We start from the raw sequence: 15,615 nt of genomic DNA, 5'->3' as shown, positions 1-15,615 counted from the left end.
CTGAAAGAGTGCTGGTCCTTGCTGTCTGCTGTCATCCAGGAGGTACTTAACCTAGTGAGGAGCACTAAAAATATGTTTTAGAACAATAAATAAAACTGAACTCCATCCAGTTATTCATTGCTTAGAAGAATTGTTTGGGGCCCTGAAAAAAATATCCTCTTTTCAGAGGCGGAAATTGTCCTTTGAGCGCATATACATAAGTAAAATTTAAGACCTCGCAAAACTACTTAGATGAAATTCTGAGTCCACACAAGTTAATAGGAGTTGATCTGCGGTGCTCTGAAAATGTACTCCCCAGCTGACCCCTTGTAAGAGGCATCCTGGCTATGGCTCCTAGTTGGAGACAAAAAGGAGAAAGAACCTATTACTGCAACCACACAGTTCATCCAAAACAGCAAAACAGAAAAAAAGTCAAAATTAAAATGAAATGAATTTTTGAAGAATGAAAGGACTGCAAGCTCCTTACCTCCAGATGCACCAGCACTCCCATGGGATAAGTGAAGCCATCCACGAAAGCAGGGACACTGCCCAAGAGCTCAGTGTCTGGATATGATATGCTATATCCACACCGCACTGTTACAGTTTGCACATGTTCAATCACAAGAAAAAAATCTCTAATGCAGCCTCATCTTAGGAGTACTCTGCTGTCACTAACACTAAGGCCAAAAAACAAATACCTCACCATAAATTACTGGCAGTATTCAGAGCTGTAAAACACAGACAGGCCATGTTCAAGCAAGGGACAGAGAGCTTATAGTGCCTGGACCATTCTGAAAATAATACAGTTAATGAACAAGATTATGATCTGTTTTCTAAAGCAAGATATAACAGTCCTAACAAAGACAATTACATCATGGTTATCCTCTGACTGGGTTACAACTGGGTTTAAAACCGCAGTATAGGTTGTGTCCTAACTGTGTCCTGCAACTGAGCTAAACCGGAGCTCTAGAACCTAACTTTTGTAACTGTGAGCAAATGCACCTCCCCCCAGTTGCAAGTTGTCATTATCTCTGAAACTCAAACCCCAAACTTCCAAATGAATCTGAAGGGGTTTGGTTTTTTGTCAGGCCCTTGCAAAATGAATAACAAAGTTCAGTTCCTGAGTGGATTTGTTGCTGAAATGGTGCAAACTCACACACCCCGCCAAGGAATTTTAAAGCTTTACACGCCATTCTGAAAAAGGAGAACTGAGATTGTGTATTGGACTTTAAAATGGTTTCACTATGAATCTCTATTTTAGAAGTTACTAGAAACACACAGGTCTAGAAAAAATGATAAAACTCTAATACAGATATAAAGAGTCCCACGGATCCAACAGAATTTGCCTGCCAAAGATAGATTTTCCAAATTGTGACAAGTGTACTTGGCTTCTGCTGCCATCTGCACAAAGGAAAACAAATACCAGTACATTTGTTCAGTCTATGATGGTGTATTTTCTTTTATGAGGATAAGGAATTGACAGTCTAATGTGAGAACAACCTGATTTTTGTATCTCGGCAACGGCATCATTCTTAGATACAAAATCTCTAGAAAGTGGGTCAGTAGCACCGCAATGCTCCATTGGCTCAAAGCAAGCTTAAGACTGGATTAAGCAGCTAAATCAAAGGGTGCTCTTTGTGTAGTAGAATCAGTGTAGTTGGCACTACACCAGCTTGCCAGGCAGCCCTTGCTGTCAGAAGAGGAAGGACTAGTGGATACTCCTTACAACCCTCAGTTGGTTTAATGGCCCCCTAGCTCTGAAGCCTCTCCATATTATGCCTGGAGCTAATTTGGTTCTTGAGTAGATGCAGGGGACAGTGGTCTACATGCTGATTCATGCACTAGCCCTAAGGCATTGGCCTAGCATGTGCAGGACACTCATAAGTGCAGAGAAAAAGAAGGCAGGCCACATTTTTCCAGTGGGTGTCTGATAGAGCTGTGTGACATTTTCGCAGCTGTTTCATTTCAGGGGTGTTTTGGGCCATTTTGGAACCCAAAACACCAAATACAGATCAAAATACAAGGCTTTGAAACATCTCTGCAACAAAATGAGGCATCCAAAATGTTTTGGCAATATTTCGGAAAATTTTGGTGTTTTGGAGCCGGGCTTGCTGGGAAACAGCTGTATGCGGCTGCCCTGCCACGTGACTTGGCTCCGCAGGGAGCAGAGGTCTGCACCAGGGGTTTCCTTGCTGCTGCTGCCCACCCCACTCTGCCCCAGCAACGCAGGGCTGAAGGGAGTGGGCAGCAGCGGCAAGGAGACCCTCAGTGCGGATCTTTGCTCCCTATGGAGCCAGGTCACGCAGCAGGGCAGTGCTGGTCCTTGCTGTGCAACCTGGCTTCCCAGGGAGCAGAGATATGGAGCAGCGTGGGGCAGGCAGTGGAAAATAAAATGAGGTTCAAATGAAAAATAGCAAAAGCAGAGACAGCGTGGGCTGGGCAGAAGCAGTGAGGAGACCCCGGCGCAGATCTCTGCTTCCTGTAGAGCTAGGTTGCGTGGCAGGGATCAGCACTGCCCTGCCACACAACCTGGCTCTGCAGGGAGCAGAGATCAATGCCAGGGTCTCCTCGCTGCTGCTGCCCACCCTGCGCTGTCTCTGCTTTTGCTATTTCTCATTTGGACCTCATTTTATTTTCCTTCTTTTTCCATTCACAAAAAGTAATAAAATATCTAAGCAAGGGTGATGATAGTGATGATTAAAATACCTACAAGCCTAGGATCTTGGCAAGTCCTGTACCTAAACTAGTATTTGTCACATTCTTGTATCCTAGGTCAGGCAGGCACATGGGTATTTTCTGCCCACCAGCACACCCATGATGCAAGCACACATACATAAGTGCATATACACATAAGTATGGATTAACTGCTCAGAAAGATGCCTTTTAGTTGCCTTTTACTTTTGTCCAAAAGTGAGAATTCCTAACACTCATTTGAGCTAACAAGCTTTTTTTTTAAATGTAAGATGTTATTTAGGGAGAGGGGATGGGGATGGTATTTGGGGATTGTTAGTATACATGTATCCATTTAAAAAGTAAAAATTACTAGAAAAAAACAGGGTAAAAACACTTATTACTCCTACTATGTTTTCTTTTTGGACAAACAACTAGTAAACTGTTACTTCTTGAATTTTTAAAAATATCTGTTTTTCAGTATAGGCTTTCTGACCAATACTCCTTTTGAAAAGATGAATAGATACCAATACAATGAGCCTGTAAAACTCCAAGTGATATAAAGAAAATAATGAAAAAGCACAAAGAAATTCAACATACATTGTTTCTGAATTACAAAGTTAGGGAACATACAATAGGGAAAATGTTTATAACCCCATCTTTTGTATTATGCTACTGAAGCACAAATAGCTTCCCATTTTAAGTACATCTGGAATTGCTAAACGTCCTCCTTCTCCTAGCTACAATCAGGTGTCCAGGACATATGCCACACATTTAGTTTAAAGCTGGACAGGTCTGGGAGTTGCAGAACACAACACTTCTGAGATGTGAATGCCTCAGAGTTAATGATTTGCACACAAACTGCTCAAGCTCAAATAATCAGTTACGAATAAATGATTTCTGAGAATAAATAATAAGCAAGAACTAAAGAAAATCAAATTCAGGAATTAATATATGAATAAGTAAACAATGGCAGTATTTCCTTTCTAACTACTTATTTTAAGAGTGTCACGTGATTTGGCCACCCACGTAAAAACAGTATTTTGAATTAAGCCAGACAAGGAGAAAAGGACCAGCTCAGCTAAGCAGAAAATGCATCTAACAAGCATATTAAACATAGGAGCTAGAGCATAAGTATAGGTTATCATAGAAGAACAAGGCGAAAGAGTTCACATGTACTGAAGTAAATTCCAAAGATGACCAAAGCACTTTAATTTATTGTGTGTTGCTTTATATAGTTTGTTCAGAGATTCTTCAGTTTTATTTTGCTGTTTTATCATATTTAATACATTCACTGGTACAGTGTTGGGAAGGGTGTGATGGAGTAGTATTACATGATACTCAAGGTTGCCACTTTGAGCCAAGTTCCTTATCTCCTCTAGATTTCAGCCAAATTTAAAGAAATGAAAACACTCCAGGGGAAAAAATGCCCTCCAAAACTTGCCTTGTTATTTCAGTTTCTGCATAATGCTTTTAGATGACAAGTAGTGCAAACTCTACTTGGAGTAGAAACTTACTGCTTGTTGTGAAGTTACCCTCCCCAACCTGGGGAAAGGGATCTACATCCTGGATGACTTGTAACACTCCCACGGTCCGGACAGGAGGATCCAAAGCTACGGAGCTTTCATTCACAGTTATATCACTAGCTCCTGTAATCTGATTGGTTGGAGGTCCACCTATGGAAGCTTCAAAATCTGGAGGTATATCGTCTATGCAGTCCGCATTTGGCTAATGGAAATAAAAAGAAGAAACTATGAGCTTTCATAGCACAATACATTTAATTTCCTCTGCACCTTTCTCTTTAAATCATTTACCGACTGCTAATAATGTCACCTCACCGATTTCAGTGGCACCACTTATGAATATTTAAAAGTTCCGGTGACATCCAACAAATACACAGTTAGTTTGCTTTCTGTGTACTTATATCCTCCTAATAGCATATCTGGTAAGACTTAAGAGTATGTGGAGAAATGTTTATCACAAAAAAGTATTACCATCTATAATATATTTTTCTCTCAAAATTTGGTAAAGTATGATGTCAAAGATGAGTACATTTATGCAGAGTCAGATTATGAGAATAAACCCAGGCACTCTACGGAAGAGAATTTGTACCTTCTAAATCATTCCTTTCCCAAAATAATACCACATTTTCTCACATACAACACATACCTTCCCCCCCAAATTGAGATTACTGGTTTAAGCAGGGAAGCTGATTTTCTGCCAGGGATAGAAGAACCCTGCTTTGTTTCCTGCTCCTCAGTACAGCAGCTAGTATATTACTATTCAGAGCAGTTGAATAGTAACAGGGAGAGAGGGAGTCAACTGACTTAATGACTCTTTGTTCTTTACTGCACAGGTGTTAATGATCTTCTCTCCTTTTTAATGGTCTTGATGTTCCACTAATCAAGCTAACCTTTTAAAGGGCATTTTTGAAGTCTGGTAGCTGCATCTGGTCTCTCTCCTGCTATTTCAGACTTAGCAATTCTTTAGCTTTCTTCAAAAATCATTACCCATGGAGACTAACCCTCAGCAGCAGCTAGGGATTCAGCTTTAATAAATGGAAAAGGAAGAGTGAGCTAGCAGAGGATAATGTTCTGCCTCTGCTCTATGCTGCCATTACTTTGGAACCATCTCTTTTTCCTTCATTCTGCCTTTCGAAACCAAAGTATGTATTATATTCTGGAACAGGATGCATGTGTGAAAATACTGTATATTCTACTGAGTTGGTATCACAGAGTTTGTAGTAAAGATAGGGAACTGACAAGAATTACTAGTGGGCACATACATTTGTGTGTGGGAGAAAAAGCTGAATAAAGAGAACTGGCTATATAATGGAAAATATTTATGATGTTAAGGCTGCTGGTAGATGTTAATATAATTGTGCAGTTGGGATCTGAAAAACTTTATGCCTGATTCCAAAAATCAGAAGTCCTGCCACACCAGATGTTCATGGCAGGCCGTGTGATTTTTGGGATCAGGTATAAAATTCCTGTCCCCAGCTGCACAATGGCTGGGGGTTGGGAGTTCTCCAATACCCAGCTGCCCACCCTGTAGTATCAGCTACAGCTTTAAATGTCCCCTGAACAAGGACATGTCAAGTCCTGTGCAGCAAGGAAGAGGGGAGCTCCAGTTTTCAGGTGTAGGACCTAGGGATGCCTCTGTAGGATCTGCCAGTGGGCAACCTCAGGTCTTGGGTCCAGGCCTCAAGGCTGCCCTATGCCCAGTGCCAACAATCAGGTGTCCAGGACATATGCCACACATTTAGTTTAAAGCTTGATACAAACCATATGTGGAACATCTTTGTGGCTGGTTTGCCATTTTATCCCACAAAAAATTCTCTGAACATGTAGCATATTATGATTTATATTGTGATTACCATGTTAATACCTGCCTGGGCTTTATATTTTGCCTATAATGTCATTTATTGCTCTTAGCTGAAAATAACAGGAAAACAAGAATTTCAGGAGCTATATGCTATCCTCAGTCTTCCCAGTTCTGTAGTCTCAGACAAGCCAAGTATATTTAAAAAACATAACAAGAATGCACAAAAATAAAACAGAAGTTTCATCTCCAAACTAAAACTCATGACATATCCAGCAAGCATGTGACTATGCTCTGAAAGAAAAATGCTAGATAGCTTGCTTCTGTTTTTAAGTGCTGAGATTTCTACTAGCTTTCTCTAAGTACTGCCTCATGAATTAAAAAGTGATGAACAAACTAAAATAAAATTCTAGCGATCTTCCAAGTATTTCTGTGTGGGTTCCTCCCATGTTCGCATAAGGGTGATTACTGGAAAGCACCCCCATGCACATTAGTAGCTGTTATGTTAGAAACTGCTTACCTACAGCCACAGGAAAAAATGTTTTAATTCTGCCAACAAATATGCCATGTCATGTCAGCAGAGGTGCCATATTTCCTTTTCTCCACAGCAAGGATATATACAATTTGTTCCCCAGAAACAGATTCTTTATGCTGTGGTATAAAATAATGACAAAGAAAACTGAAGGGGATGACTGATGAGAAGGTGCATTCACATCCTGCACGTAGAAAGAGGAACATTTGGAACTGCAGGTACCCAGACACACTGTTAAGCTTAGGAGTTACCAAACACTTACGGCCAACATTTTTAATATATTTAGGTTTATAACCTCATGAGGCCCTTTTGTAAATCTCATTAGCTGCCTGCTAACATCTTAAGACATCTAAATTCCTCCGGCCCTTATGATCTGACTCAGCCAAGTGCATAAACATGTGCTTAACTTTAGGTACAGGAGTAATCCTATTGAACTGAGTAGGAGTGAGACTATTCCACTGTATAAGGTAAAGCATATGCTTAAGTGTTCTGCTGGAACAGGATGTTAGAAAAGTTTACCCTTTCCTTTGAATTTCTTGGATTTTTTTGTTTCTATTACTACATCTTTTCTTTTGCCATAGTTTTTAATGAAATAAATGTGTATTTAAAATGCTCAGATCATTTTTTTTGTTCACAGACTCAAATTCAGGATAAACATTAGTACATAACTAGAAAATTAAAAAAAGCTAGTTCACAGGCAGGCAGACTCAGAGCTGGAGAAGAGATTAAATAATGGCTGGCACAAAGTCATACTGAATATTCAGGAAAAAGAAATTCTACTGAAAACCATTTAACTGGTATTCATTCTTTTGAGTGCAGCAATGTATATTTTCGTTTTATAAGCACAATCAAAAGTTGCTGGGCAAAAACTTAGCTCCCCTTCCCCCATTTTTCAGTGGTTGGAGAGCCCATTTTAGTTATATATACCTTTGAAATGTCATAATAGAATCAAATTTGGTTTAGAGTTCTAAACGATTTAACAAAAAAATGGCTGGTTTTTTTAGCATTGTATTTACAAAAATGCTTGAATTATTTTTTCCAATGACTGATCCCTGCTCTCTGCTCTTGTATCTGCATTTCCTCTCTGAGAACAGGACTCTATTCAGCAACTTTTAAATCCTTAAAATAGGAAATTCCAACGAAAAGCTAGACAAAACATTGAGTAGTGATATTTGGGCAGCTGTAGTTAAAGTAATTCATACTTTTATTCATGCATTTTACTTTTACTTTTGTATTAAGTAACAGACTTTAATAATAATGATATGAAGCACTGTTCTTTAAAAATCATTATCTGTGACACTCTTTGTCTGAATGACACAAGTACATTAGGTAAGTTTTGTTTATTGTATTGGCTTCTCTCGTCCCCTGTACCGGTGCACCCTGTGCGTCTGATCCAGAGCTAAGCTCACTGAAATCAATGGGAGTCTTTCCTTTGAAATATCCTTTGCATATTGTGTACCACGTTTTTTATGAAGGGCTCCAACTCACCCAACCTACTACAAAAAGTGCAGCATATTTAGAACACATTTAAAGAAAAGAGGAGGACTCAAGGAGAGAATTTTTTTACATTATCATCCTGAAAATGAGGTAGCTCTTTGAAATTTAAAGACAGGAGAGTCACTTTAAATACCCTGATGCAAAGATACCAAGCTTTAAGAGCACATACAGGTACTAGCAGAAGGATGTAGGCCAAACTTGTACTGACCTAAATGGTGGTGAAGGTTTGTAATGGAGGTCCAGTTCAACGGACAGGAGCTGAGAACATGTGAAAATCTGGCTACTTACATTAAAACCTTATTTCAGGATGACATTTTGAAAATCTTGACTATGAAATAGTTAATTGCGTCTAAACTGCCAAATTTTCATGTACTGATTAAAAATTTAGATCTACCTTTTTAAATCCATTTTAATTAGAAAATATTGTTCCTTCTTGTTAGAAGGAAAAGCCACACCATTTATATTTACATAAGCCAATTTTGCAAAATATAGGCAATAAGCATACAGTTGGCAGGAAGATAACATATGCTGCAACAGCTGAAAGTACTGCCCATAGTTAAATTTTCCCAATATTTCCCTTTATAAAACATGGTCTGGAGTTGCTTATGACTTTAACTACTTAGGCTGCTTTTTTACATGATAGGTATATGCCTTCAGCCTATGGCTGAGTTTTTTTGGAATCCTATTGCTTTGTCCATTTTAAACAAAATCCTATAACCACTTCATTGCAAAGCTCTAGTACCCGAACACTTTGGACCAGGGACTGAAATTTGGCAAGCTGATGGCTTTGTGCCAGGAATGTGCCTTTGGTTGTGCCTGTGGAGTTCCAATCAGATTCATCCAAGTGCAGAATATATGGAATTCTCAATTTACATATGCTCAGCAGAGATCTGTTACCATTTGGCAACTGTACAAGCAAAGCAGAAACAGAAGGTCTGTAACCACGAGAGCACTCCCCTTCTCCTGAATCCAGTAATCTGGAGTCTCTGCATCCCTCTGCTGTCAGCAAATTGGTCTAAACTTTTAGGACAAAAGGTATGTCACTTTCTTCTTACTGCCTGGTCCACATAAATGGTAACAGCCTAACCTTAGCTGGTACTCCAATAGCTTAAGTGATAGAGAGCCATGATATAGATCCAACAGCTCTAACTAGCTGTCAGTCCATGTGGTGGTCAGCATGGTTTCCAAATGACGCAATGAGTTTTTTCAGTTTTGCTTCTAAGAAATCTGGGAAAATACATTAAAAAAATTATGCAAATAAACAGAATAAAAAAATTAAGATTGCAAAATTTAAAATGAAGTATAACCTTCATTTTCTCCCACTGGGGCAACTGCATGGTCTCTATTGTGATTCTATTCTTTATTTAAATGACACACACTGCTTTACCCACAGAACTCCTGCATGGCCAACGCTCACTCAAAGAATCAATCAAAGGTATAAACAAGTATAAACATTAGAGGTGCATCAATACATTGGTCTGATATCAGATCAGCACCGATATAAAGAACATTGATTGTATCGGAATTCAGCCTAATGTGGCCGATAATTTGGCTGATAAATGCTTGTGCATGCACACAGCTGCAGCGCAGCATGTAGGTGGTGTGGAGCATAGCCCAGCAGCATAGAGAGCTGCATGCAGTGGTAAGTCTGTCGTGGTGGACAGAAAGGAGGGAGGGAAGGGAGCGCACTGACAGATGAATGCCCCCCACAGTGAGGGAGTGGGGAAGGGGTGGGGCACAGGACAGAGCTGTGGTTCGTCTAGGTGGTGCAGGGCGGGGGGGGGGGCAGCTCCCACTGCTGTATGCACCCTGGGAGGGCACAGGAGAGGGGGCAGATATGTCCCCAGATCCGTGTGGGGCAGGGCAGGGTGGGCTGCAGGGGTGCCAGCTTTCCTTGGTGCATGGGGGCTGCGCTCAGGGCTGTGGAGCCATGCTCAGAGTGCGCCCTCAGAAAGTTTACAGATGACACCAAGCTGGGAGGAGTAGTAGATACTCTGGAGGGTAGGGCTAGGATTCAGAGAGACCTAAACAAATTGGAGGATTGGGCCAAAAGGAATCCCATGAGGTTCAACAAGGACAAGTGCAAAGTACTGCACTTAGGATGGAACAATCCCATGCACTGGTACAAGCTGGAAGCTAACTGGCTGGGCAGCAGCTCTGCAGAAAGGACCTGAGGGTTACAGTGGACAATAAGCTGAATATGAACCAATAGTGTGCCCTTGTTGCCAAGAAGCCTGACGGCATACTGGGCTGCATTGGTAGGAGTGCTGCCAGCAGCTCAAGGGAAGGGATTATTCCCCTCTATTCAGCACTGGTGAGGCCACATCTGGAGTACTGTGTTCAGTTTTGGGCTCTGCACTACAGCAAGGATGTGGACAAATTGGAGAGAGTCCAGTGCAAGACAACGAAAACGGTGAGGGGGGCTGGGGCACATGACTTTGGAGAAGAGGCTGAGGGAACTGGGCTTATTTAGCCTAGAGAAGAGAAGACAGAGAGCGGATTTAATAGCAGCCTTCAACTACATGAAGAGGGGTTCAAAGGAGAATGGAGCTAGACCATACTCAGTGGTGGCAACTGACAGAACAAGGAGCAACAGTCTTAAATTGCAGCAAGTGAAGTTTAGGTTAGATATTAGGAAGCATTTTCTCACTAGGAGGGTAGTAAAAGACTGGAACACGTTACCCAGAGGTTTTTAACCAATGGTATCCAGGTCACCCTGGAGATTTTTAAGACCTGGCTAAACAAAGCCTTGGCTGGAATAATCTAGTTGGGGATGATCTAACTTTGAGCAGAGGGTTGGTCTAGATGACCTCCTGAGATCCCTTCTACCCCAATTTTCTATGATTTCATGTTTCATGGTTACCAAAGCTCCTCAGTAGCACTCAGGAGAACGTGACTGTACTCCTGCTTCTGCCATACAATTTGCATGTGGTGTTGGGCAGGTCATGTAAATGAGAATACATTCTTTATTTTCTAGAATCTGAGTCACAACAAGTCACATTTGCAGAACTGCTTGCCATTCAGAACTAGAACTGAAGTAAATATGAACTGTACTAAGAACATAAAAATGGTAGATGATACTACACATCTGAAAAATCAGGCCTAAAGCTTATCAAACTGGACACGTAAAATTATCGGAGACTTGACTACATCCTCCATGGGTAAAATTCAGATAATAATTCTATCTTACTTCTTTGGACTCTTGTGAAGCATTCAGCTACTGCAGTAATAAAGCCACTGAAACGCACATGACAAAAGGAACAATTCTACATTCAGCACAGACTGCATGATGTGGAAATAACACATGGTGTCATACACTAAATGAGGATAAAATCAAATATTGTAAAACTGCTCACTAAGCGAGTACTGCCTATCTTGTGCACTGAGTCAGGGACCCCATGAAAAAATAATTGTATGATCAAGTAATTAGAGTATAACACAATGCTGAATTGCACAGGCAACCTTAATTCTGACATTTCCTAACCTCCAGATGCTTCAGATTGTAATATTAATGTTCTGTTCATGTTTTACTTTGTGGACAATATATTTGTATATTAGAAAAAATATATAGCTTATATATAGTGATATAATAATAATTTCATAGGCAGTTTTAGTTTTGATTGTTCTAAGCTAATTAACACACCTGCATGGTTTTTTTTTCCTTCTGCATTTTTCCATAGAGTAATAAAACATCACTTGCTACCAGCCTTGTTTTTCATCCCAGTAGTCTGTTTGGATTATATCTCTGTGACAATTCATTGCTGCACTTGGAGGTAGCTACATTAGTTGTCCTAATTTATTCATATACTCTCCTTTGTTTTGCTACAGCTCACTTGTGTAGACACAGATCTATAAAACTGTGCAGACATAGATATATAAAACTGGCATACTGCCACCTCTGCTTGGGGATGGTATTTGGAGCAGCTGCTAGTCCACCAACTACCAGTGTTTCAGCTTTGAACTGTACAGTCATAAGTTACTTTTCCACCCAATGCATAGATGGTTTCATTATTGCTGGAGGAGGCAGTGAACTTTATAATACCAGCTTTTAGGAATACTGGATATATGCAACATCTGAATTTGAAAATTCAAGTAACAATTCAGTTTGGTTTTTTTTGCAGATTTCTAAACAGCTCTGAATGTACTGGGTGACAAACAGTCTAATGTGTCCTTATATCATACGATTCACTCCATGTTTAATTATTTGGGAGAAAGGTTTCATAAGCAGGAAGCCTACTGCAACTATGCTGTAAGATAAGGGATGGGACCAATCACAGAAGGGCCATAAATCTGGTGGTCAGCATTAGAGGCGGAAAAGGTGTACTTGAGAACGTGGAAATCCATCCAAATCCTTAAACAAACAAACACGGTCAACAAACTAAACCACACGCATACCCACCCCCAACCCTTCCCAACAGGTGGGTGTAAAGAATGGGAAGCAAAAATGGGATGCATTATTCACTTGCGCGCCGCCAAATAAATCAGCGTACCATAGCACTAAGGGTGGTTTGAAAACCTAGACAGAGAAACAGATGGGCATGTGCCCAAGCAGGAGAGGTTTTCACTTTGTGGCTGGTCGGCCACATGCCATGCTTACCGGAATGCCTAGAGCTTTTAGAATGTTCATTTTACACATAGGGCAGGTGCGATGGTCTAGCAGCCAGGGATCTACACAAGATTTGTGGAAGAGATGCCTGCAATGAAAAGCAAGATATTTTAAATTCCCATCCACCCCAACAGAGGTTAAGAGTTTTTCAGTAAGTCCTAGCAGTCTCTTTTGAACTTGGTCAAATCTGGGGGTGGTGAAAGTGTGGTTTTGTCATATGCGAGAGGCTTGGAAAATGGCATGGACACAGTATAAAATGCCCTTCCCTTTTATCTCATTTAGGTATGTGCACAGCCCCCTGCCAGTGCCAGCAAGATGTATACAAACTAGAGATACCAAAAATAAGAAAAAAAAATAGTATGTTACATGTAAGCAACAAAACAACTTTCTTAAACTGTTATAGACTGTAAGCGATAATACTTGTAAAGAGAATGCGACTGGTAGTAAAGGTCAAATCACACAGGTCTCTCTCTAGTGATGGCCCCAGAACACAAAGGTGATCCCATAATCATGCTTTGTACTGCCTCACTTTTTGTGGGAAAAATGTCAAAAGGCAGAAGCAGGGAAAAGACAATACCTAAAAGAAAGAAAAATAAGAGCAAGAAAAAGTAAAACCTCTACTACTTTTATTTTCCTGCTCCTAAACCACCAGCTGTTGAAATGAAGCACTCTTGCTGTATATTTCTCTTCCTAACGTATGGCTGATGCTGTTCCTTCAGCCAGAAAAAGATGGCCAGTAAGACAATGAAGGCATCTGGATGATGCAAGGCATCCTGTTCACATTTTATCCAGTTACAGGTAGCATAGTTTCTTGACCATGAGTCTAAGGTACCTACAGCCGCCCAGCCAAAAATGAGGCTGTATAAATCAACATTTAATGCAGTATTTCCCAGACTTTTGATACCTGGGACACACTTTTTTCTGGATTAAAATTGGCAGGATACTTCATTCTTACACGCAAAAAGGTGTGCATGTGTGTGTATATAAAGATATAATTTTTTTTTCTTCCAAAACATACATTCCATTCCCTTGCCAGAGGAAATCACACCAGGCTGAGATTTATTATTAAAAAAATTGACATTAAAAAAAAATCTTTCTTTAAGCAAAGGGTTAGTTTTTATACCAGTGGCTCTTAACGCTTTTATCCCCAAGCCCCCTCCATACCTTTTCTGAATTTTGCAGCACCTGAGTTGAAAATCACTGAGATAGATCCAAATTCAGAAAATATCTGGAGGGGGGCCTTGAGGCTAAAACAGTTGAGAACTACTAGTCTAGCTGCCTGGTGCCACTTAAGGGCAGAGGGGGCAAGACTTCCCTCTGACGTGCCCTGCTCTTTCCCCTCTCTGCCCCCTTCCAACCCCAGGTCTGTAGCTCAGGGGGCAAGGGCAGCTCCTGGTGTTCAGGTTGCTCCTGCGGGATTTCACACGCTGGTGACCATTCCTGTAGTCCCTCGGAGCATGGAAGAAATGAAGGGGACAAGCTGAGCGGTGCATCCAACAGCTTGCTTGCTTGCAGCAGAGCATGCTGCTGGGAGCATGGGGGAGGCTGGCCCAGGGGCTGCCCGGGGGCAGGGAAGGCAACAGCAGCAGTAGCGGCAGTCCCCAGAGGAGCAGCTGCAGGTGCTGTTGGGGTAGCTGGGGCAGGTGCAGAGTGGGGAGGAGAGCAATTCCCTCTTCACACAGGGGATCTCGTACTGCACTGCCGTGGCTCTTGCAACACCCCTTTCAGAACCCCTGATTGAATGCGTACATTTTATGGATGCCTTTGCTTCTTCTCAGGAGGATGTGCTGTGGGGTGTGGAATTCAAGATAGCTAAGGGAGCACCAGGGTGCTCAGTGAGGAAATTATCTGCTGTCTTTGTGTCTGATTTTCAGAGATTTTCCATAAAGGGAGTGCCCACGCAGAGCCTAATGGGAGCTCCTCACTCCTTTTAATTACTGCAACATGTGCAGCCTTTTGGCCAGGCTTTGGCTGGTTTGTTTGTAAGTTATCCTGCAAATATTTCAGTTGAGGGGAATCTATCCCCAGGAGAGAGACGGTGTCCATATGCCCAGATTTTCACGAGGGAGAACCTGACTGCAGCTGGATGGAGGCGTGTTGAGGCAGAGACTTGGTCTCAGTTTAGACTCTGGTGCAGAGGCCTCTTCTCCTGAAAGTCAGAGTATTTTGTAAAAAAAATAAAAAAATTAAAATAATAAAAAAAAATTGTTCTTCCTATTCACGTTTGGATTTTCATGAGAATATTTGCTATTTTCTTTTCTGTCACTAAACAGTTGTTTTTGCATTATCTTGGACACTGAATTTATTTAGCCAAGAGTAAGACACACCAGCTTATCTCATATGTATGTTTGCTCCTGCCTGAACATGCCCTGTAGCTTCATCTGCATTAGGATATTTTGTACCTATTTCCAACCCCTATTTCAGTCTATAATACCACCTACTCTATTGTTAGCATTGACCTACCTGTACTGATCTAAAAACAGTATACCCGTGGTCTTGGCATCTAGGTTTCTGTGCAAGAACTATACACTTACCTAGCTACAAAAATTGGACAGAAATACAAAGGACTTAAACAAAATTAAAATAAGACATTTTTATTTTAAAATAGGAGGATCCATACACACATATGAATTAAAATGAGAAATGCTGCAGACTAAATCCAATTGGCTTACTTCAGGGAAAGTGTAAAGGCCTTCTCTTAAGTATATAAGGCAATATTTCAAGTAGTACCACTGCATGTCATATTTCAGTCAGGCAGAACTTTGCTGAAGTATTGTCCACACTGCTGAAGACAGGCATATAAAACACATATTTTCCTGTGTTCTGCATTTCACTGGGTCTTCACTAACCCACACATGTATTTCACTGGTATTTTTTAGAGTCACGACCTACCAGAAAAAGGCACATCTGCCAACAAAACTAATACTATCTGTTGAGTTAGCAGATCATCAATAACAGAAATACTATCTCTGCACAGAAGATGTTACTGCTGAGAAAGCCAGGATCATCT

General features: G+C 40.9%; 1 protein-coding gene across 1 annotated transcript in view; it reads right to left on the bottom strand.

Moving 5' to 3' along the window:
* Nucleotides 1-15,615, bottom strand: part of RNF150 (ring finger protein 150) — a 193,371-nt gene that overhangs the window by 36,155 nt on the left and 141,601 nt on the right. Inside the window, exons 5-6 of the mRNA XM_090036490.1 lie at nt 12,597-12,693; nt 4,167-4,377 (exon numbers count right to left, since the gene is read on the bottom strand). Coding sequence (XP_089892616.1) covers nt 4,167-4,377; nt 12,597-12,693 — 308 coding nt within the window. The remainder of the gene's footprint in view (nt 1-4,166; nt 4,378-12,596; nt 12,694-15,615) is intronic.

Source organism: Crocodylus siamensis, chromosome 2 (assembly GCF_052110815.1).
Source record: "Crocodylus siamensis isolate JL-2025a chromosome 2, ASM5211081v1, whole genome shotgun sequence".
In the NCBI taxonomy this organism is placed as follows: domain Eukaryota; kingdom Metazoa; phylum Chordata; order Crocodylia; family Crocodylidae; genus Crocodylus; species Crocodylus siamensis.
This window is presented reverse-complemented; position numbering and strand designations above follow the sequence as displayed.